The 24,722-nt window shown below is 53.7% G+C and overlaps 1 protein-coding gene across 1 annotated transcript; it reads left to right on the forward strand.

The window, feature by feature from the left end:
* Positions 1 to 21,299: 21,299 nt before the first annotated feature.
* Positions 21,300 to 23,003, forward strand: LOC120677430 (serine/threonine-protein kinase UCN-like). The gene has a single exon (XM_039958588.1). It carries the CDS (start codon positions 21,428 to 21,430, stop codon positions 22,718 to 22,720), a length of 1,293 nt encoding a protein of 430 aa, XP_039814522.1. The 5' UTR covers positions 21,300 to 21,427; the 3' UTR covers positions 22,721 to 23,003.
* The last annotated feature ends 1,719 nt before the right edge of the window (positions 23,004 to 24,722 follow it).

Genomic DNA, 24,722 nt, shown 5'->3' on the forward strand with positions numbered 1-24,722 from the left:
AACACTTGTTCAACCTCATAGGGGGGTCCGGAGTGTCTTCTCAGCTCGGATGACAGATAGGTTCGAACAACTGAACCTATCTACCAGGGAGCCAAGGCGCCGGGGTGCTGCATACCGCAACCAGAGCAACTGACAAACAGCTAAGTTGAAATTTCTTCTATTAAAATTTCAACAAGTACAATGTTTTTACATAACACAAAAAACAAAAGTTCTACTGCTGTGATGATGCAACTCAGGAATCTGCAGGCTCCAGCTTGAAATAAGTAGCTACAAAGTCGACGACCTCCCGCACGCTTTCCCAAGCGGAGGCTTCCGTCTCCGCCACTAGACCATCGACGACGGGGGCTAGCGAGATGGCAGGGTCGTGGCTCCGGAGGCAGGTCAAAATGTACTCCGCCACCATCCGGCACATCTCACGGCCCTCGGCTTCAAGGTGGCCAGCGAGGATCGGCTCCAGGCACCGGAGTCTCTCTGAAGCAGAGTTCAGCACCGGGAGGGCGTCAACAATTGAAGCTGGCCGCTCCGCCATTTGGATTGGACTCATTCCAAGTGGTACCAGAGCTGATCTTGCTTCGCCTGCACAGTCAATGATTCACTGGGCCCCCATGCGTTGGTCCTCCTCGGGCTGTGTGACATCCCGAAAAAAATACACCAAAAATAAAACACGCGCTAGTCTTTGTTTTGTCGAAACCTTTCATCGTTGAGCTCGATCCCTTCCTAAATTGTTTCCCGCCTGATCTCCCGATACCCCGAGGAACCGAGCCTGATATCTAAATCTCCCGCTGTCCCATCTCCCTTTTATCCCTCGGCGCCACGAATCCCGCCCAATCTCTCTCTCTTTTTCTCTCCCTCTCTCCCTTCTTTTTCTTTTTTTTTCTCTTTTCCATTTTCCTCCCTTTTTCTTTTTCCTCCTCCTCCCTTCCCTCTCTTCTTCCTCCCTGCTCTCTGCCGCCCCCCGCCCCGCTCGGCCACGCCCACGCGCCGCGTTGATGCGCCCACTGGCCCGCCGCGCCACGCGTCCCGCGCACGCCGCTCCTGCCTCGCACACCGCGCACCTGAGCACCGCCGCTGCCCGCGCCGCGGCACACGCGCACGACCGCCGAGCCACGACGTCGCCACGCGCGCGCGCACGCACGCACACGGGCTTGCCACTGCACGGCCGCACCGCCTGCCGTGGCGCCGCTGCGCGCCCCGCCGAGCCAGTCCACGCACGTGGACCGCGTGCCCGGAGCGCTGCCCGCCGCTGCCAGGCTACCCGCACGCGCACGCCGCGGCCTCGCCGCCCGCGCCACCTTGCTGCGCCCCGCCCCGCTCAGCGCCGCTTGCGCGCGCGCGCACACGGAGCACCGGACTGTGGCGAACGCGCCAGGCCGCAACGCTGTGAGCTCCGCCGAGCCCACGTGCGCGCCTGGCTGCGCCGCGCGTCGCCCGCCGCTGCCCTGTCCGGCCGCACAGCGCGGCACTGCTCGCCGCCTCGACGCCCGCGCTACCGCCGCACACCACTCCGCGACGAATGGACGCGGCCGGAGCGCCATTACTTCGACCCGTGCCGCTCGCCGGCCGCCTCACCCACCCTTACCTACCCCGCTCCGCCTCGCCGACCTAGCACGCCTATAAAAGGGGCGCCGGCGCCGCTCCTCCACACCCCAAGCCGCCACAGCCACCGCCGCCTCCCCTCCTCAGTGCCAGCGCCACCGCCACACTCCATTAGTGCCGCCGCCGCCGGCCCGCGTCGCCCCGCTCCCTCGCCGCGCCCCAGGCCGAGGTGAGCCGGGGAATCGAACCCCCACACCCCTAGCCCCCTTTCCCCCTCACCCCCGGCCGCCGCCGTGGTCCAGAACGGCCGAATCAGCCGCCGCCGACGCACGGGGGGCGCCTCCCCTGTTTCCCGTGGAGGAGGGAGGAAGGGGATGGCAGTTTTGCCAATAGCCCCCCACTTCCCACTATTACTTAAAGGGCCCTTCCACTTCTTGTTTTTATTCAAAAAGACCCCTGCCCTTTACTCTATTTTCAAAATAAACCCTTTCCACATATAAACAAAATTCTAAATACATCCTAAGACCTTTCCAGAATAACCCAGATATTTCCAAAAATTACAACCAGGCCTCTATCTCCTCCAGATTAATTACAACTAGGCCCCTGACCCCTTATCCGACTCACGAACCTTTATAAAATCTATTATTTTATGCACCAAACGAACTCTGATTGGCCCGAAACCACGCCTTTCTTAACCTAGTTTCGGCCATGCTATTAAGAAACCACAAGAAAACACTACTCCAAACTTCGTATCTTAATCATTCCCGATTCGAGCTCAACGATAAAACTTTTATTTCCTTTTCTTGATTGTGTGTTTGTTTGTGCGTGTCGTAGACCACGGTATGAACGAAGGAGAGCCCATTGATGAGCAGTGCTACGAGCCCGAGAACGAGGACCAGCTTCGCGACCCCGAGCCCGAAGGATAGTGCTTCGACCAGGATCTCCCCGAAGGCTTCGAAGACGGGAAGTTCAATCCCGCCCTTTGATGCATGCTTTTGTCCTAGCTTTTATAAACACGACCCATTGACCTGGTTTAGAAAATTGCATGTATTTTGCTTGCTGAAAACACGGTTGGATAGACACCCCTTGATTTGTTATGATCATTCCTTGACCACCTAGATTAATGTCTGATTTTTGTTTGGACGTTAATCACTGTTAGAACGCTTAGGATCTTACATACAATATAACTTGTTTTATAAAGAAAAGGTGTGTGTGTGGGAAGGGATAAAAGTGAATTTTCGAAAGATGAGTCTAGACGGGATGGATGGCATTTCGGTGTGATTTGCCATTTGGTGTGCTCGTGCCGGTGTGGCAGGGCAAGGAAGGGAGATATCCATCTTGTCACAACTAAGGACCGAGTTGGGTTACATCTCACTTAACTCCACTTTCGTGCAAACCACTCGACCATTGAATGGGGAACGGCTTAGCATAAATCCCACTAGCTAGTTTGGTAGCCATCAGGAGAGCTGAGAGCAACGGGTGACTAAGGAGAAGGGATAATCCCCGTGTGACTTATGCCCCGGTTAAACCCAGATGAACGGTCGTTGACCCCTTGGTGCATCCCGTGATGGCTAGTCAGGTCTAGCTAAGGTGGGTAATGGCTTTGTTGGGATCTGCACCGACACTAAGGTGATTGAGTTGCGGTACCCCGCTTGTGGGTAAAGTTGCACACCTCTGCAGAGTTAAGAATCTATTCGAATAGTCCATGCCCACGGTATTGGTCGAGTTACGGTGTGGTCTGACAACTAGTGTTTACTTTGGGATGGGTTGGCGTGAGTTGTTTTGGAAATGTGTCCGGCAGTTGTACCGTGTGCTACGGCGGATGAGGAGTCCGGTAGCATGTTAAAACTTGGATCCTGTGCGGATCAACCCTTTGTGTCACGCGGAACAAGAAAACTGGTTTTGGAAAATGCTTTCTTTCAAATGAACCCTTGCATAAAATATTGCTTTCCACAAATTAAACCCTGGCCTTATCCTTGATTTATCCTGTGCATTATACTCTGTTTATACCCCCCCTCCGTGGGTGCGGTTGGACTTGCCGAGTACGTTTGTACTCACCCCACTCCTAATTTTTACAGAAGAAGATCCAGACTTCGTTCCGGACGACGTCGAGTAGGGTACCGTCCTGCACCCAGCCTTGCCTGTGGATTGGTACACCCGCAGGAGATACCGTATGGCGCAAGACTCTAATGACTTTCTTTTTGTTTTTAATATCGTTGCATGTGTGTGGATTGTAATCCTTATGATAGTGGCGCTTCTTTGCTCACTACCGCGTAGAGTTGTACGGTAATGAACCATCTGATGTAATAAATGTGTCGTCAGCCTCCTGTGACTGATGTTTGTAACACATTTAAGTCTTCTCTTATGAGGGGACACTTCAGGTGGTATCAGAGCCGTAGGTTGGCTGTAGGACGTGACCCTAGGAGCGAAACCCTGTTTCTGGCCCTTTTTCACTAGGACTTTTCTTTCCTTAATCTTTCTTTCACACAAACACTCACCACTGGTTCTTTCCCTATTCCAGATGGCTGACAATGGATGGATTGGTGGAATCTGCCACGCAAAGCCCGGCCTTCCCAAGTTACTGATCCTCAGCCTGGAACGCATTGGAGTTGTGGACCCACCAGAGTTTCTCTATCAGGAGTACGACTCCAAGGGCACTTTTCGGTGTGATCTGATGATCTTCATAGGAAGAAGCACCCGCTACTCTGATGTGGACCCTTGGTTCATCTCCACCACTGGATTCCGTTTCCCGGACACCTACCGGAAAGCCGCCCGTAAAGCCCTCCGATGTCTACGCGTGATCTACAGGCACCACCTTCAGCGGACTCCTATGGGATTTTTCCCGCCGACTGAAGGAAGAGGACGCACGTGGATTGCTCGGATGAGCGGACTTGGAAGAGAAGAAGACCTAGAAGATACAGTCTCTCACCTATCCATCTATCTCACCGGCCTGGATGAGCTCTACCGCGAACAAGCGGCACAACTGAAGCAACAAGTCCACAGAGCAGAGAAGGCAACCCAAGAGTTGGATGAACAACGGACAAGAGCCGTACACGCCGAATATTCCCTAGCCGCTCTCCAAGTTCAAATGCAAGAAAAAGAGGTGGAACTGGAAGAACAACAGGCAAGAGTCACACGCGCCGAGAATTCCCTAGCCGCCCTCCAAGCCCGGATGCGAGAATACGAGGCTCGCAGAGGAATATGTGGATGGATAGAGGAAGAAGAAGAAGAGGAACCCATGGAAACCCATTGGGATGTTGGTACTCAGACAGAAGAAGAAGAACCTGAAGAAACCCAGTGGGATAAAGGTACTCAGACCGAAGATGACGTGATGGATCAGTACCTTCCACTGAAGAAGCGCCCTCTTAGGATCGAGGAAGAGTCCCCATGATAAGAGTAGCCCCCCTAAGCTAGAACCTCTGCCCTAATAATCATGTAACCATGAAGTTTGTACCCCACCATGTTGCAATAATAAATATCATCTACTCCCTTTGTGTACCCCAAATAATTGTGCAAGTTTTTCACCCTATCTTTGTTTTCAGATGGCTGAGGAAGGATGGACCCAGGGCGACTGCCAAACTGCACCTGGCTTCCCCAGCCTGTTGATCAATGCCCTGGAGAGCCTTGGCGTCACAGAACGCCCAAGGTACTACAACAGAGAATACGAGCACCATGGTACCCTCCGCTGCAGGGTGATCCTGGTCATCGCCAGGAGTGATCGCTACACCGACATCCAGTCATGGCGAGTGACCGCTACGGGATTTAGGCACCAAGACACCTATCCCTTGGCCATCAGGAAGGCACTCCGTTTCCTGTGCCGGATTTTCGAAGAACACCTAGCTCCCACACCGATGAGGTTCTTTCCACCGGCCATCAGAACCCTATTTTGGGAAGCACGCATGAGAAGTCTGGAACAACGCCGCCATGAAGTGGACCCTCTGTACCAAGTGGCTACCTACCTAGCCGCCTTGGATCAGCTCTTTGACGAGCAAGCCAACATTCTAAGGGAGCAGACCCACCGAGCCGAACAAGCAGAGCTCACAGTGAGACTGCAACAGATACGAGCAGCCCAAGCCGAGGCCAGAGCTGCAGCCGCGGTCAGCAATGAAGCAGTTGCTTAGGAGAGCCTCAGGCAAGCCCGAGACCGGCGTATGCAAGAATGGACCAGAAGTGGAACCCCGGTCCCGGCAATTGGGGAAGACCAAGTTCTACTCGGGACACCCGTCATAGGATGGGGACCACACGTGATAATCCCACAAGCACCACCCGAGAACCCCGAAGGGTCCACTGCTGTCGGTGAAGGAGAAGCTACTGCGCAACCCCAGGAGAACGGGAACTTAGAGGACGGCGAGCAAGGACTACTCACACACTCCGCCCCAGAAGAAGGCTCACCCTGCGAGTAAAATACCCGACGTCACCCTAGTGTTGTACCTCCCAGCCCTACTGGCTTATGTTGTACACGTAGTATGAACCTGTACCCGGACGAGTAGTACATGTTTAGTCTTGCCCCGTGTTGTACCCCCTTGCAGCAATGAAGTTGTTTGTGCTTGTTGTTTGCTATGTTTGTGTGCTTGTTGGTTGTGTGTTTTTCGGCAGAAGGTAGATTCTGCCTTTTCAAAAAAAATACGATTTAAACAACTTAAACCTCACTTAATCCCAAATCTCACAAAAACTCTACCCAATTTACAGATGGCTTCCCGAAGCGTTATGAGGGCCTCCCGCATTCGGAACCCTCTGGTCGCTGATGTGGGAATGCAGCCGAATGGACAAAACTCTCCTCAGGATGAACAAGAAGTGAGCCAGAAACGGGGAGAAAATCAAGAAGTGCCACTGCCACTACCTCCACCCCTCGGAGACCTGGCACAAATAATCCACAATCAGACCCTCATCCTAGAAACACTGGCCAATGCCCTTGTCAACAGGCAGCCCCGAGGACAAACCATGAATGACAAGCTGACGGCTTTTCTGAGGACCAAGCCACCCACCTTTGCTGGATCCAGCAACCCTTTGGATGCAGATGACTGGCTGCGTGTGATCCAGAGGAAGCTTGAGCCGTTTAAGTGCCAGGATCGAGATAAAGTTCTGCTGGCAGCACATCAACTCACTGGGTCTGCCTTAGCCTGGTGGGAAAATTACTGCGTTGCTGCCAAGGATGCCTCCACCATCACTTGGAATGAATTTGTGAAGGAGTTCCGCTGCTACCATATCCCCTCGACCACCATGAAGTGCAAGGCGGATGAATTCCGCGCACTTCAGCAAGGGAGTATGTCGGTGGAAGAGTATACACACCAGTTTATGGAGCTGGCTCGCTATGCACCAGAAGAAGTGGACGACGACAAGAAGAAGCAGGATATGTTCAAGAAGGAACTAAACCCAGAACTCAGGACCCTGCTCACCCCTCAGATCTATTCTGATTTCAACACTTTGATGAACAAGGCAATCCTCATAGAGAAGGCCAAGGCTGATGAAAGAAAGGATAACAAGCGCAAGTTCCTGGAGAGCAAGTCTCGCCAGCAGGATCGTTTCCAGAAGCCCAGAAGCTTCAGCTACAACGCACCAAGGTCCCAAGCCCCAATGCAGTACAGGACTCAGTCTCAAGTGACAGGACCATGGGCCCCTAACACCCAGCCCAGAAGCCAGAACACCATGAGGGCCCCGCAGAGTAATGTAATCCAGGTCACCACCAATAATAGCAATGTGAGGGCTTGCTTCAACTGCCGAGAGATGGGACATTTTATCGCCGACTGCCTCTATGCCAAGAACAAGCCAGCTATGTCAGCCTTCTCTAATACAGTGAATGGACCAAGGCCAGTCCTGACCGGTGCCATCCGAGTGCCCATCCGCAACAACAGCAACGCCAACAACAACAGTCAGCAGATGAGGCAGCCCCAGCAGTCGTTTGGACGAGCCCGCGTCAACCATATCATCACACAGGAGGCTCAAGGAGCTCAGGGCGTAGTACTCGGTGAGTACCTAGTCAGCTCAGCCCTTGCAACAGTGTTATTTGATTCTGGAGCATCACACTCATTCATATCCTCGAGTTTTGTGGAAAAGCACAAAATACCTACAGTACTACTAAAGACACCCCTATTAACCCGGACGCCTGGAGGTGACATCAAGTGTCAACTAGATTGTCTATGGGTAAGGATCAACTTAAGTGGGGTAGAATTTTTAGCAGACTTAGTAGTACTAAAGTCCAAGGGGATAGACGTGATCCTTGGAATGGACTGGCTAAGCCGACACAATGGCCTCATAGGATGTACTGACAAGGTGGTACACCTCACGAACCCGGAAGGAGTCCGAGTGACCTGTCATACCCGGGAGAGTGGAGCAAACCCGATGGTGTTTAGAATGGAAGCCAAGTCCTTGGAAGAAGTCCCAATAGTGAATGAATACCCAGATGTCTTTCCTGAAGAACTCCCCGATATGCCACCAGATAGGGATGTAGAGTTTGTTATTGACCTTGTCCCTGGAACCGCCCCTATAGCCAAGAGACCCTATAGGATGGCAGCCTCTGAGTTAGCAGAATTAAAGAAACAGCTGGAAGAACTACAACGAATTGGCTTCATCAGGCCAAGTTCGTCTCCTTGGGGAGCCCCGGTTCTATTTGTCAAGAAGAAGGACGGAAGTATGAGGTTATGTGTAGACTACCGGGCGCTAAACGAAGTCACTATTAAGAACAAGTACCCCCTTCCCAGGATCGATGATCTTTTTGATCAGTTAAAAGGAGCCAAGTACTTCTCCAAGGTCGATCTGAGGTCCGGATATTTTCAGCTCAAGATTAGGGAGAGCGACATCCCAAAAACAGCCTTTGTCACCCGATATGGGCAGTTTGAGTTCACAGTGATGTCTTTTGGGCTGACAAATGCACCTGCATATTTTTATGAATCTCATGAACAAGGTGTTTATGGACGAGTTAGATAAGTTTGTCGTAGTCTTCATCGACGACATACTTATTTACTCGAAGAGTATCCAGGAGCACGAACAACACTTGAGGGTAGTTTTAGAAAAGCTGAGAGTGCATAGGCTATACGCCAAATTCAGCAGGTGTGAATTCTGGCTGGAGAAGGTAGCCTTCCTTGGTCATATTCTAACCGCGGAAGGAGTAGCAGTGGATCCCGAAAAGGTCGAAGCAGTCTCCAACTGGCAGCAACCAACCAACGTCAGTGAGATCAGAAGTTTTCTCGAATTAGCAGGGTATTATCGAAGATTCATTGAAGGATTTTCCAAGATAGCTCGGCCCATGATAGAACTACTCAAGAAGGAGAAGAAATTCACCTGGATGGTGCCGTGTGAAAGGAGTTTCTAGGAATTGAAGCAAAGACTGACGACCGCTCCAGTACTAACCCTACCAGATATTCATCGGGATTTTGTCATCTATTGTGATGCATCCCGACAAGGATTGGGTTGTGTGCTGATGCAAGACGGGAAAGTAGTTGCATATGCTTCCCGCCAGCTCAGGTCTCATGAGTAGAACTACCCGACCCATGATTTGGAACTTGCAGCCGTAGTGCACGCACTTAAAATTTGGAGGCATTATTTGATTGGAAATAAGTGCGAAATCTATACCGACCACAAGAGCCTGAAGTACATTTTCACCCAGCTGGATTTGAACTTAAGGCAGAGAAGATGGCTGAAATTGGTCAAAGATTATAATTTGGAAATCCATTATCACCCTGGTAAAGCAAATGTAGTAGCTGATGCCCTAAGTCGGAAATCCTACGGTCCCAAAGATGAGCATTTACGAGAGGAAATGACACGATTAAACGTGCACATTGTCCCTCGAGGCTCCAGCCAAGTACTGAACATTCAATCCACTCTAGAAGAAAGAATCAGGAAAGCCCAAAGATCGGACAAGGGACTGATGGAAATCCGGAGGCAGACCGGAGAAAATAAGGCCCCAGACTTTAGAGTGGATAATAGGGGAATGTTATGGTATAAAGATAGAATTTGTGTGCCCCAGAAAGGAGATTTCAGGCAAATAATCATGGATGAAGCCCACAACTCAGCCTACTCCATTCACCCAGGATCCACCAAAATGTATATGGATTTAAAACAGAAATACTGGTGGAATGGGATGAAGGCGGATATTGCGCGGTTTGTCGCTCGTTGTGATATTTGCCAAAGGATCAAAGCTGAACACCAAAAGCCGGCAGGATTGTTGCAACCCCTACCCATCCCGGTTTGGAAATGGGATGAAATAGGAATGGATTTTGTAGTGGGATTGCCCAGAACCCAGAAAGGACACGATTCCATATGGGTAATAGTGGACCGACTCACTAAAGCGGCTCACTTCATACCTGTACGGACCAACTACGGCGGAGATAAGCTAGCCAAGCTCTATGTGGAAAATATAGTGAAATTGCATGGTGTGCCCAGTCGAATTGTTTCAGATAGAGGGGCCCAGTTCACCTCTAGATTTTGGAAGAGTTTGCATAAAGCCATGGGCACCAAGCTAGACTTTAGCTCTGCTTATCACCCACAGACAGACGGACAGACAGAAAGGGTGAATCAGATTATGGAAGATATGTTGAGAGCATGTGTCCTCACTTACGGCAAAGATTGGGAACAGAGTTTATCCTATGCCGAGTTCTCATACGACAACGGGTATCAAGCAAGCTTGGGCATGTCGCCGTTCGAAGCTCTCTACGGAAGGAAATGCAGAACCCCTCTGATGTGGTCAGAAATTGGAGAACGTGCCCTAGTCGGGCCCGCCCTCATAAAGGAAGCAGAAGAAAGAGTTGCCGAGATTAGAGAAAAGCTGAAAGCAGCCCAGTCCCGACAGAAGAGCTACACCGACAAGAAAAGACGGGAAATAAGTTTCAGCCCAGGAGATTTCGTGTATCTCAAGGTGTCACCCATTTGAGGGACCCGAAGATTTCAGGTACAAGGGAAGCTGGCCCCTCGGTACATTGGACCATACCAAGTCCTGAAGAAAGTCGGAGCAGTAGCATACCGTCTGGAGCTACCAGAAGAGATGTCGGATATACACCCAGTATTCCATGTCTCGCAATTGAGAAGGTGTTTGAGGGTACCCGAGGCAGAGCATGTGCCAATAGAAATGATAGATCTACAGCCAGACCTGCGATAACAGGAGGTACCGGTCAAGATTCTAGACACGGTCACTAGGAGAACCAGAAACTCCCAAGTGCGGATATGCAGAGTCCAGTGGAGCAGACACGGGGTAGAAGAAGCGATGTGGGAACGCGAAGACGCTCTGAAGAAGGAGTTTCCCCACCTCTTTAGGAACCAACCGAATCTCGAGGATGAGATTCATTTTAACTGGGGTAGGTTTGTGACATCCCGAAAAAAATACACCAAAAATAAAACACACGCTAGTCTTTGTTTTGTCGAAACCTTTCATCGTTGAGCTCGATCCCTTCCTAAATTGTTTCCCGCCTGATCTCCCGATACCCTGAAGAACCGAGCCTGATATCTAAATCTCCCGCTATCCCATCTCCGTTTTAGCCCTTGTCCCACACGTCACGCGCGACCGGCGCGCGTGCGCGACCGGCCACGGTCGGCACCGCAAATCCCGCCCCATCTCTTTCTTTTTCTCTCCCTCTCTCCCTTCTTTTTCTTTTTTTTTCTCTTTTCCATTTTTCCTCCCTTTTTCTTTTTCCTCCTCCTCCCTTCCCTCTCTTCTTCCTCCCTGCTCTCTGCCGCGCGCCGCACCCCGCCCCGCTCGGCCATGACCACGCGCCGCGTTGCTGCGCCCACTGGCCCGCCGCGCCACGCGCCCCGCGCACGCCGCTCCTGCCCCGCACACTGCGCACCTGAGCACCGCCGCTGCCCGCGCCGCGGCACACGCGCACGACCGCCGAGCCGCGACGTCGCCACACGCGCGCTCATGCACGCACACGGGCTTGCCACTGTATGGCCGCACCGCCTGCCGTGGCGCCGCTGCGTGCCCCGCCGAGCCAGTCCACGCACGTGGACCGCGTGCCCGGAGCGCTGCCGCGCCGCCCGCCACTGCCAGGCTGCCCGCACGCGCACGCCGCGGCCTCGCCGCCCGCGCCACCTCGCTGCGCCCCGCCCCGCTCAGCGCCGCTTGCGCGCACGCGCACACGGAGCACCGGGCTGTGGCGAACGCGCCAGGCCGCAACGCTGGGAGCTCCGCCGAGCCCACGTGCGTGCCTGGCCGCGCCGCGCGTCGCCCGCCGCTGCCCTGTCCGGCCGCACAGCGCGGCACTGCTCGCCGCCTCGACACCCGCGCTACCGCCGCACACCACTCCGCGACGAACGGACGGGGCCGGAGCGCCATTACTACGACCCGTGCTGCTCGCCGGCCGCCTCACCCACCCTTACCTACCCCGCTCCGCCTCGCCGACCTAGCACGCCTATAAAAGGGGCGCCGGCGCCGCTCCTCCACACCCCAAGCCGCCACAGCCACCGCCGCCTCCCCTCCTCAGTGCCAGAGCCGCCGCCACGCTCCATTAGCGTCGCCGCTGCCAGCCCGAGATGCCCCGCTCCCTCGCCGCGCCCCAGGCCGAGGTGAGCCGGGGAATCGAATCCCCACACCCCCTAGCCCCCTTTCCCCCTCACCCCCGGCCGCCGCCGTGGTCCAGAACGGCCGAATCGGCCGCCGCCGACGCACGGGGGGCGCCTCCCCTATTTCCCGTGGAGGAGGGAGGAAGGGGATGGCAATTTTGCCAATAGCCCCCCACTTCCCTCTATTACTTAAAGGGCCCTTCCACTTATTGTTTTTATTCAAAAAGACACCTGCCCTTTACTCTATTTTCAAAATAAACCCTTTCCACATATAAACAAAATTCTAAATACATCCTAAGACCTTTCCAGAATAACCCAGATATTTCCAAAAATTACAACCAGGCCCCTACCTCCAGATTAATTACAACTAGGCCCTTGACCCCTTATCCGACCCACGAACCTTTATAAAATCTATTATTTTATGCACCAAACGAACTCTGATCGGCCCGAAACTTTACCACGCCTTTCTTTACCTAGTTTCGGCAATGCTATTAGGAAACCACATGAAAACACTACTCTAAACTCCGTATCTTAATCATTCCCGATTCGAGCTCAACGATAAAACTTTTATTTCCTTTTCTTGATTATGTGTTTGTTTGTGCGTGTCGTAGACCACGGTGTGAACGAAGGAGAGCCCGTTGATAAGCAGTGCTGCGAGCCCGTGAACGAGGACCAGCTTCGCGACCCCGAGCCCGAAGGACAGTGCTTCGACCAGGATCTCCCCGAAGGCTTCGAAGACGGCAAGTTCAATCCCGCCCTTTGATGCATGCTTTTGTCCTAGCTTTTTATAAACACGACCCATTGACCTAGTTTAGAAAATTGCATGTATTTTGCTTGCTGAAAACACGGTTGGATAGCCACCCCTTGATTTGTTATGATCATTCCTTGACCACCTAGATTAATGTCTGATTTTTGTTTGGACGTTAATCACTATTAGAACGCTTAGGATCTTACATACAATATAACTTGTTTCATAAAGAAAAGGTGTGTGTGTGGGAAGGGATAAAACTGGATTTTTGAAAGATGAGTCTAGACGGGATGGATGGCATTTCGGTGTGACTTGCCATTTGGTGTGCTCGTGTCGGTGTGGCAGGGCAAGGAAGGGAGATATCCATCTTGTCACAACTAAGGACCGAGTTGGGTTACATCTCACTTAACTCCACTTTCGTGCAAACCACTCGACCGTTGAATGGGCAACGGCTTAGCATAAATCCCACTATCTAGTTTGATAGCCATCAGGAGAGCTGAGAGCAACGGGTGACTAAGGAGAAGGGATAAGCCCCATGTGACTTATGCCCCGGTGAAACCCAGATGAACGGTCGATGACCCCTTGGTGCATCCTGTGATGGCTAGTCAGGTCTAGCTAAGGTGGGTAATGGCTTTGTTGGGATCTGCACCGACACTAAGGTGATCGAGTTGCGGTACCCCGCTTGTGGGTAAAGTTGCACACCTCTGCAGAGTTAAGAATCTATTCGAATAGTCCATGCCCACGGTATTGGGTGAGTTATGGTGTGGTCTCACAACTAGTGTTTACTTTGGGATGGGTTGGCGTGAGTTGTTTTGGAAATGTGTCCGGCAGTTGTGCCGTGTGCTACGATGAATGAGGAGTCTGGTAGCATGTTAAAACTTGGATCCTATGCGGATCAACCCTTTGTGTCACGCGGAACAAGAAAACTGGTTTTGGAAAATGCTTTCTTTCAAATGAACCCTTACATAAAATATTGCTTTCCACAAATTAAACCCTGGCCTTATCTTTGATTTATCCTGTGCATTATACTCTGTTTATAACCCCCCTCCGTGGGTGCGGTTGGACGCTGAGTACGTTTGTACTCACCCCACTCCTAATTTTTACAGAAGAAGATCCAGACTTCGTTCCGGACGACGTCGAGTAGGGTACCGTCCTGCACCCAGCCTTGCCTGTGGATTGGGACACCCGCAGGAGATACCGCATGGCGCAAGACTCTGATGAATTTCTTTTTGTTTTTAATATCGTTACGTGTGTGTGGATTGTAATCCTCGCGATAGTGGCGCTTTTATGCTCACTACCGCGTAGAGTTGTACGGTAATGAACCATCTGATGTAATAAATGTGTCGTCAGCCTCCTGGGACTGATGTTTGTGACACATTTAAGTCTTCTCTTATGAGGGGACATTTCAGGCTGCCTCCTGGACCGCCTCCTGCACCTGGGCATCTAGTGCCGCCTGAGCCGCCTCCAGCTGGCGGGTCTTCACTTGGAGTGAGGCCTCCTTCCGCGCCGCTGACTCCTTCAGGGTCTTAAGACACTCGCGCTAGCATGCAAGGGCCTATTCCATGCTGGTGGTGAAGGATTCCCGCCGTGCAAGGGACTTCCTCTCCTCCTCGAGCTCCATCTCGGCAACTGCCTGCTGGCTGGCGGTCTCCTGCAGCTCCTGGCGCCATTGATGCAGGGACTCGGAGAGTTTGTTGAGCTCCTTCTTGCGGACCTCGAGTCCCTGGCTGCGAGACTCGAGTTCGGATCCCTGGGCCGCAAAGCTGGCCTCCTTTTTGGCAATAGCAACCTCCCGCCGCTCCAGGGCTTTCTCCCGTCCCGCCGCCCCGAGCTCCCGGTCGAACACCTTCCGGAGCCCTTTCCTGTAGGACTCAAGGTCGGCCTCAAGCTCGGACCGGGCGGCGGCGGCATAGGAGGCCTCGGCCTTCATGCGCTCCTCTAGGCAGATGTGCCAGTCACCGAGGCACTGACGCTCGCTCTCTAGAGCTGCCCACTCCCGTCGGAATGCTGCCTCAGCGGTAGAGGTCGCCTCTTCTATCGTCCGTCGGACCCGGACCAGCACCCGGGGGAGGGGAACCGCATCCTCCTCTGGGGGACCCTGCAAGAGCCGCCTACCAGAGACCACCTCCAGCTCTTCCTCTGCTGTAGGTTGGGAGCTGGGGGTGGGGACATCTGGCACAGACGTCGGGCCCTCGGGTACCGAGGTGCTCGCCGTTGCTTCGTCCGCTGCTGCTGTGCTCGCCGTCGCAAAGCCCGGTGTCGGTGCGTCTGCTGCCGTAGCCGGGGCCTCGGGGGCCACCGCGTCGGGCATTGCTGCGCCTGGCACTGGTGCATCTGCCGCCGCCGCGTTGGGCGCCATCGGGTTAGCAGAGGTCGCCGCACCCGAGCTCCCCACATCTGCCGTCGCTTCCGCCGTTGCGGCCAAGGCACCGGTCGCCTGGATCCCCGCTGACGAGCCAGCGGCGGCGAAAGAGCTGCCCGGGCGAGAGGCCCTGGCAAACGAAGAGAAGAAGCTCTTCAGCAAAAAGCGAAGCATCAGGAATAAGAGGAGTGAACGGAAGAACACTTACCCCGAAGCGCCGGGTCTCCAGCGTCCACGGAGGCCGGGCGACCGCTACTGCCATGGCTGCGGTGGAGGTGCACCTCGTGGCTGCTGCTGTTGCCCTTGTGGTGGCGAAGGTCGTGGAGGTTGTTGCTGCGGCTGCTGCCGCCGGGAAGAGGCACCTCCCGGCGGTGGTAGTGGCGGCGCAGCTACACCAGGGGTCCCACGTGAGCCAGGGGCCCGGGAGCTATCCTTGCCCGCGTCCTCAGTGGCCCTCTGACGCTTTGCGCGCGGGCTCCATAACTGGGGTCCCGTCACTATGGTGCAACCTGCGCCAGCTCACCTCCTCCGGCGATGCGCCGGAGCTGCTTCGGGCCTGGCTGGGAGCGCTCGCGGTGGAGCTACCAACCACGGCCTGCTTGCCCTTGGCAGAAGGGCCAGACCCTGCGGCGCTCAGCACGGCCTGTTCCTCGGACGCACTGGGGATTCGGATCCCACGGTCTGGGTCGCCCCCAGTTTGGCGCGCTGCTAGCCCACCGTCGTCGAGGGTCGGCAGAGTGGCTAGCACCGCAGCCCTCAGGCTCGAGTCCTCGTAGAGGGGAACGACGCCCTGAGGGAGGATCAGGTGCTCCGGGACGAAGATCTCCCCCGTCACCACCCGCACCATGACCTCCAGGCCTTACTGGGTCAGATCGCTGCCCTCCCCGCGGTGGGTCCTGCTGTAGTCTTGGAGTCCGGTGAAGCTCCAGGCAGGACGCGGCCGCTGCTTCAGAGGGGCGATCCGGCGCTTTAGGAAGTCCTCGAGCACGTGCAGCGAGGTGAGGCCGCTCTCCACCAGCATCCTGATCTTACTCAGCACGGGGTCAAACTCCGACGGCAGGGACAGCTTGGCCCTCCAGGACTGGCGGTCGGAGGCGGGTCCCTCGGTCAGCATGAAGAGGCGCTCGTTGCCTTCGGTGGTGGTGATCACCCACTCCTTGTGCCAATCCTCCCACTTCCCGCCAGTAAGCCCGGGATATAGGGCGTCTGCAGATCGCTCCTTGTCTGGAAGTAGTACGCCCCCACTTCATCCTTGCTCTTCCCGGACTTCACCAGGACAAAGAAGTGGTGGAAGAGAATGATGCAGGGCCGCACCCCCACAAACATCTCGCATAGGTGGACGAAGATCGACGTCAGAAGGATGGAGTGGGGCATGAGATGCTGGAGTTGGAGGCTGAAATCCTCCAGCAGTAGCAGGAAGAACGAAGAAATCCGAAGCCCCACGCCGGTGAAAATGTGCGAAATAAACAGCACAAATTCCCCGGCGCGCAGATCGCTGAGGGGAACCGAGCCTGCTCGAATTCCCCAGGCAGTCTCCTGTGGACTCCGCCCAAGCAGGCGGCGCACCACATTCAGTTCCGCCTCTGTTTGGAAACGATGGGGACGAATGAGGGACGCCATCTTGCTATGGAGGCGAGGAACAATCTGCGCAGAAGAGCAAGGGGCGGGGAGGATCGAAGGCAAAGGGGCGCAAAGGTTTGGAAGGAAGAAGGCGAATGCGGAAAAATAACCGCGGTATGCGGTTCGGCCCTTTATAAAGCCTGATCCATCTGGCGCGCCCCAGAACCGTCACTGGAAGCAAAGCGACGCTCACGCTTGGTGTTAGCCGCCCGGTCCATGACAAAGGGGCCCAGGCCCGCCTGTCAGGAGAGGCGGGTAACAAACGAATGTGTGGATTGGCGGGATTTGAACCGCCGCGCGCACGCGGGGAACGAGGCGGAAACCGAACCGACGCGCATGTACGAGCGCTGACAGGGTCAGACCTTTCGGGAACCGCGCTGGCGGAAAAGAATTCCTTTTACCCCGGCGGCAGTAGTGCCGAGCGTCGTACGCGTGACTAGGCGCACCACTGTGCGTGGGGGCCTTGAGTCAGTGAGCCGTAGCGACGTGATAGGCTAGTAGGGAACCCGATGGATGGTCAAAGCCGGACAAGATTCCTACAGCGCGCACAGTCTAACGCTAGAGGCTTCAAGTTATGCAGAGCTAGATCACAGTAGTGGCCCCACCTGCGGGTTCGTAGCCTTTCCCAAGGTGGGCCCGGGGGCCACTGTCGGTACCCTATAGCAGGGATACCCACTCCTACTGCAGCAAGGCAGGACTCGCGTAGTCATCCATAACTACGCCCCTCGAAGCAGCCGGGCCCCAGGGGTCCTGCTCTTACCTCACCGGGCCAACGGCCCCGGACCCATTCCCCGCTCTGGGAACGCGTCCGGTGACGCCACGTGTCCCTGAGGTGGGGAAACTCCGCGCCAATAGCCGAGGGCTCGGACCCCCCATATGGGTCCGGGACCTCCCCGCGTCCGTCCGGACCTCCCATGCGCGTAAAACCAATATACCGCAGGGGCGGGGTCCGGGGGCGCCACGTGTCCCGCAGGCGCAGGCGCGGGCTGTAGACTGCATATTACCGAGGTACACAGTGCAGCCGCATGCGCCGCATCCGCGCAGAGCCCGTCTGCCGCATTAAATGGATACGACGGCACGGTACCCTTTCATCATACCGCCTACGCCGCAAGCTACACGGCCCGTTCAGCTACGCGGCAGTCTACGGCAAGCTGCGCCGCAAGCTACGCCCTAGCGCCGTTTCGACAAGACAGGGCATGGCTATGCCGGACGGAAGATTCCCACGGGCAAAGTAAGAAAATCCCGGAATAAGATCTTTCCCAGACGTAGCATCATAATAGCGCTAGGCTATTCGTATTAAATACAACATCGTTGGGCCCACCTGTCAGGGACTCAACGGCCATGTACGTGCCTCTCTTGAGATATAAAAGAGAGGCGCTCGCTGCACACTCTAGACTCACTCGACACTCTCTAAGGCCAAGTAAAGCCAGACACAACACAAGCTCGGATTCACTCCGAACAATCCCATTCTCAACCTCTTGAGAGCACAAGCAATACAACACACAGTGAACGTAGGGTATTACGCTCTGGCGGCCTGAACCACTCTAAACCGACTGTGTTCATCGTGTTCTTATATCTAGATTGGACTAATCCTAGCTAACCCCCGAGTACTCACCCTCTGGGTTTAGGCGGGTGCACTACGCCACCCGACTGTGGGTTTGCACACCACGACAGGGTTATTTCTTTAAAGGTTTCTATTTACTCGATCGAGTTGATATGTAGTTCTTTGTAAATCTATATTTCGTAATATACTGTCAGTCTTCTTAATTTCTCTCAAATATGTCAACATTTTTTAAAAAAACTTCTTTTAATTTATGAGACACTCCAATAATACATTTTCAGGTCCAGCTTAATTCTTTTTATGAAAAAAGTCAAACCTTGTGTTTGATTCTCTCTGCGTCAATTATTAGGTTGGTCGGCAATACATGCAGGTCTCTTCATTTCGTCCTATATCATTTTAAAAATTCCAAACTATAAATAAACTAACTTGAATAAGAGACACTCATTGGTATTTTTTCTTTTCGCTCTTCATTATTTCTTATCAGTCGGTATACAATTATTCGATCTGTTGCACGTGTACTTCTGAAGCTTAACGCACGCACAAATCGGATCAGCTGATCGGCGCCAGAAGTTTCGGTCAGAAATTTATTAGATTAGATGGCCTATAAGTTGGTTGTGCCCAATTCAAGAGCTGTCTCAGTGAACTGCATTCTTCCATCCTTCTAGGCAAATAATTTATTTTTCTTCAGCTTCTTGTGCTGCCAACTCATAAACTTTCTTGTCTAATTTTTCCCTTTAAACTACACAAATAAGCTTGTCAACAGTGACGATCAAAAGTTAAAAGTTTACTCTTCATATAAGTTCATCCAAATCCAGTTGAATTTCTGCACAAAAATGCTACTACCATTTCGAAAAGCAGACAGCGCACAAAACAAACTCCAGTCACTTTCATCGAAACCAATCCTTCCACTAATACATCGTTGCAACTTGCAACTTGACACACACAGCAGACAGAGCAGCTAACTGAAAAACCGCACAAGTGGAAGTATAATACTGGCCCTGCCTATCTAATCCCCTACTGCAATTAGGTGTCAGCAGTCAGCAAAGATTAATTCCAGCTCCATCATCTCCATGATTCTCCTCACATGCGGCTCATCGTGGGGAGCGGATCAACCCCGAGCAGCAGCCAATGATGCCTGCACTAAACAATGGCGGTACGGTGCTGGTTCGCCGGAGGAATGAAAGGTTTGCACGGGCAGCACCGCAGCAGCTGCTAGTCTACTACTGCTAGCTGTACTAGCAATTCAGGATACTGTGGGCTGATGGGCTACTGACAACTGACACCATTTGTTAGCTCCACGCAGGCGTGTGTGCGTGGTTTTTAACAAGTCCTTGCAGGCTCTGCACCTGTGTGCTGTACATGCAGAGGGAGGCAGGGAGCTGTATGCGCGATGCTTCCAGGCAGCTTCGGTTCCTGATCGCTCGACTCCAAACGGGGTTCTCTGCATCGTTTGACAAAATACAGTCCAATTAAAAAGATGACAAGCAATAGTGTGCTGTATTCGCGGTGATGCGTGGATCAGCTATTAGTTTCGTCGATGGTGATTCAGAACTGACGAATAAAGGATCAGGTTGCTGTTATCACTGATGACAACGAGTTCAGTTCTTGCTAGTCCCCATCATCGGCACGTACATATCTCTGCAACTTATTGCAAAAACTTCAACCTTTTGTTTTGCGATAGATGCCTGTGCTGGCATTAGCATCCAGCTGCTCGGTGTGCAGACAATTGACAACAACCCGCTTCAGATTCTTCTGGGCAGGGGCGCATCGAGACCGAAACAAACGGCGAACTGCACGCCCCCCGCGAAATTTGCGTACGACGCATCCCATCAAAATCTCCAAAATCTCTTGCCATTTTGGCTTCTTCCTTGAACAAAAACCGCTTGGCATTTGCGAGGCCAAAGCATGTACTAGCTCCTAGATTAGCCACTGTGCTGAAAGCCTGATGAAATCGCATCCAAACACCACTGTTTCTTCAGATCCATTGCACCGTATGATTGATGGGTTCTTCTGCAATGGGATCCCTGCTCCCTTCCGCTCGTGGAAACCCCGCCTTTGCCTCCTCGAGCTCCACGCCCGGCCATCTTTTTTTTAGCATAATTTTTTTCGAGCAGCTAGTACTGCACATAGGAGCAGGGGCTTTGCTTTGTTTTTGCGTAATCCAACTCATCGCAGGATTAGTGGATCGGCAACCGCGCGTGTTTTATTCTAATCACCAGCAGGGGAGGAGCACTTCACGCCAAACCCAAAAGGTTGCGCTCTGCATACAGTGGCACACTCCCATTGGTGGAGTGTGAATGAACATGTCAGGCTACTTTATTTGGTTGCAAACAAGATGTCAAGAACTGTGTTTCAGTCTTTCAGAGCTTTGTTAGCAGGACGAAGCTACAGAGATGCGTAGTTTCATCATCAGAGTTTTAACAGCAAAGGAATTGCAGAGGCGACTGACCAAATACTATGGAGCAGGAAATATAATGCCAAATTAGTAAGGTCTTCTGTGGCAACTGTCAGCTAATAAGATCTCCATTTGGAGTATAATTTAGTTTCTTTCTCAAGTGTGGTGGAATCTCTTTATGTGAAAGGAGGTTCATCTATAGTTTTTCATAGAAAAAAAATACTTGGGTTCACAGTTCACTTGAGTTCGAGTTTCAAGTTCAGAGTTTTTGACCCAGCATGGATGCTTGTATTTTTATAGTCTAATTTTTTTTCAGTGGTAGACAAAACCCATCGTTAGCTTCGTTAAGTCAAGATTTTACTGTTACAGGTCATCGTTGGATCTTGATCTAATGGTAGGGGACCCAGTGTTAAGATGGTCGCAAAATGGTCTGACTGTGTGCAAACGGACAACCCTAAAAAGAGATCTTTTTTCTGTGATGAAAAAAAGAAGATTATTTCAAAAGCAGGAGGGCGCTGTCAGTGTCTCTTCCCCTCCTATATCTTCCCTGCAAACCCTCCTCGCCTCTTCATTCGTTTGGTGCCTCCCCTCCCTTGCGCTTGCGCGGTTGCTCCCGCTCACTATTCTTAGCCCAGCGCCAGGCTCCAACACTTCCCGGCCGTGCACGGCGTGCGAACCCACGGCTGCCCCGCGCGCCCGTGCCGGCCATCAGCCATGGACATCGACCTCGACCGGGCGCGCGCGCTGCGCGTCCTCGGCCGGGGTGCCATGGGCACCGTGTTCCTCGTCGCCGACGGCCCCTCGGCGGCCTCCTCGCGCCCCGACCGCTACGCCCTCAAGGCCTTCGACAAGCGCTCCGCCAAGCCCGACGCCGACCGCCGCGCGCGGTGGGAGATCAACGTGCTCTCCCGCCTCGCGCACCCGCACCTCCCGTCCCTCCTCGGCTTCACCGAGACGGACGACCTCCTCGCCTGGGCCGTCCCCTACTGCTCCGGCGGCGACCTCAACGAGCTCCGGTACTCGCTCCCCGACCGCATCTTCTCCCCCGCCGCCATACGCTTCTACATTGCCGAGATCGTCTCCGCGATCGCCGAGCTCCACGCCGCCGGCGTCGTGTACCGCGACCTCAAGCCGGAGAACGTGCTCCTCCGCGCCGACGGCCACGTCATCCTCACCGACTTCGACCTCTCCCGCCTCCTGCACCACCGGCCCACGTCCGCGTCCTCTTCGCCCTCGCCGCCTCCGCCGCCGTCGCACCGCGGCCACAACCGCCGGGCGCGCGTCGCCGCCCGCAGCGACTCCCTTGTCGGCCAGGCCAAGTCCAGGCCCCCTCAGCCGTGGTCCGCGCCGTCGCCGTCGCCGCGCCAGCAGCTCCAGAACCTGGTCCGGTACCTGATGGGGAGCGACGGAGCCCTAGCCAAGAAGACCAAGTCGGCGCGGGTGTCGCCGGTGAGCCGGAAGCCCGGGAGCTTCGGCGGCAGCGCCGGCGCGGGCGCGTGGGGCAAGTCCTTCTCCTTCGTCGGCACGGAGGAGTACGTGGCGCCGGAGATGGTGCGCGGCGAGGGCCACGGGTTCGCCGTGGACTGGTGGGCGGTCGGCGTGCTGGTCTACGAGATGGCGTTCGGCCGGACGCCGTTCAAGGGCCAGAACCGGAAGGAGACGTTCCGGAACGTGCTGCACAAGGAGCTGGAGTTCCCGGGGGACAGCCGGCGGCGGATGCCGGAGCTCACCGACCTCGTCTCGCGCCTGCTGGAGCGGGACCCGAGGAGGAGGCTCGGGTACGCCGGCGGCGCCGACGAGATCCGCGAGCACCCGTTCTTCGCCGGCGTGGCGTGGGACATGCTCACGGAGGTGTCCCGGCCGCCCTACATTCCGCCACCGGCGGACGAGGGTCTCGCGGCCGGCGAGGGGTTCGACGTGAGAGATCACTTCAGGAACCTCCACCAGCCACCGCCTCCGAAGGCCACGTCGTCGGACGCCTCGTCGGACTTCTCGTCGGAGTTCTGAGCCGCAGGTTTTAGTTGTTTTGCGATTTGGACCTCAGTAGAGTACCATATTGTAACGGACGGCTCGAGGGTGCCTGTACATACACGGGGAGGGGGGATGCCATTGTAAATTCGGCGTAGACTTGGCGGGGTTGTGCAAACATTTTGGGAGGGCTGGGGTGGCGCACGTGTGGGCTCGCTGTTGCTCGAGGTCGAGTCATTTTCTTCGTGTAATTCTCGCTTGCCCTGCACGCGATGAAACTGATTACCGAAGAAAAGGTAACGTGACTTGGAGCATTTTTTTACTGACCGCTTAAACGTTAATCACTTCGCCAATGATGATGAGTTCACGAGAGAATTGTGAAGCAAACTCGAGTGTTGATTGACCGGTGTAATGTAATGCTCGATCTTAAATTCAAGTGTCTGCCATGGATTCTAAGCCCTGTTTGGATCACTCGTAGCACACCTAACGCAAAAAAATCTTTTATGTATGGAGTACTAAATAAAATTTATTTGCAAAAAATTTCACGGCCCTATTTATTTGTAGCAGGGATGACACAAAAAAAGAGCGTTGTTTCGAGCCAGAAATTAATTAGCACAATCCAGCATGCATGACAGAGTACTAGCCTAATCTGTCTCCCAATGATTGTTGACTCGCAATAATCTGGGCCGTTGCTGCTCATTAAACATGCCCATCAGATTCGTACAGGCGCCGCGCTGTTCCGGGCTGCTGGTGGTTGAGACGAGCTAGCACCGTTTCAAAAAAAAAAAAAAAATGCCCCCCCCACACGGCGCCAGAACTTTCTCAATTTTCAATGGACCCGTACTCATGCGCATGGCATACGAATTTTATCTGAAAACAAATCATCCCCTTAAAAATACTCCTGGAACCTATTGCGAATTCAGAATCTCTAACACTCTGTGCACGGGTGAACATCCATATTGGTGAACTGCACTGGTGGCCCTATTCAAGCTCCTTATTATATATACAAGTATCTTAATCATTTTTAAAAATACATTATAATTAAACCTAATCTCAAATCGGTTAGTACGACTTAGTAGTACTGATTGGCAATTATTTTGCAGGCCTGGAGTCTGGACACCATAACGCTCGTGTGTTATCTATAATCAATGGGTGGTGGTCTACGTGTGAGTTTACCATCACACATCTTGTTAATTAGTTGCCTAAAACTAGTGTTGAATTATTGTGCCAAAAAAAATCTATTGTTGAATTTGACCAAAGTTTGTTAGGTTGGGTACGGTGGGCTCATGCAGCCCTAAACCCTTTTGGTCTCAATCAGCAATCTCTTAGTTTGCAACATTAGCACACTAATTTAAAACGAGTTTGTATATGTTGCTTCTGATCGACTATACCGTTCTATATGTAAGTGTAGTTTAATATGTAGTGCATTTGATTTAAGAGAAGTGTTCCTGGAGAATGTTCAAGGATTAGGAGACATATGACCCTTGCTTTATGCGCAAATTTGGGGACTGTGACCTTCAAAAAAGCTACTCCCTCCGTCCCTGTCGGTACCCCAGGACTGGGGTACCCCCTCTTGCTGTGTTTAGGCAGGAGCCTTGTGGTTATCCTTGACTACGTCCAAACAGCCGGATTCCTGCGGTCCGGAGCCCTGTTCACCCAACAATGGTCCCGGACCCGTCCCCCGGCTGGGAAGGGTCTGGGAGCACCACGTGTTTCAGGAAAAGCAGGCGCTCAGCCCGAACAGCCGGGAGCTCCGGACCTTCCATGGAGGTCCGGACCCCTGTATAGTAACCGGACCCCTCACTAAGGGAAGGAATTGACACCTCGCCCCGGGGAGGTCCGGAGCTGCCACGTGTCTGCAAGCACAGACACGTATATAAGGCCACTTGGTCTCCATACTAAAAGTTCACCTTCCACTGCATTCATTGCGGTAGGTGGACGTCCGCATTGATATAGCAGAAGCCGAGGCGAGTCTTTGACCAGGGGACACTATTGATCGCGTATTACCAAGACGTGTAGTGGAGCCGCTGGCGCCGCCCAC

This window comes from Panicum virgatum, chromosome 6N, assembly GCF_016808335.1.
Source record: "Panicum virgatum strain AP13 chromosome 6N, P.virgatum_v5, whole genome shotgun sequence".
In the NCBI taxonomy this organism is placed as follows: domain Eukaryota; kingdom Viridiplantae; phylum Streptophyta; class Magnoliopsida; order Poales; family Poaceae; genus Panicum; species Panicum virgatum.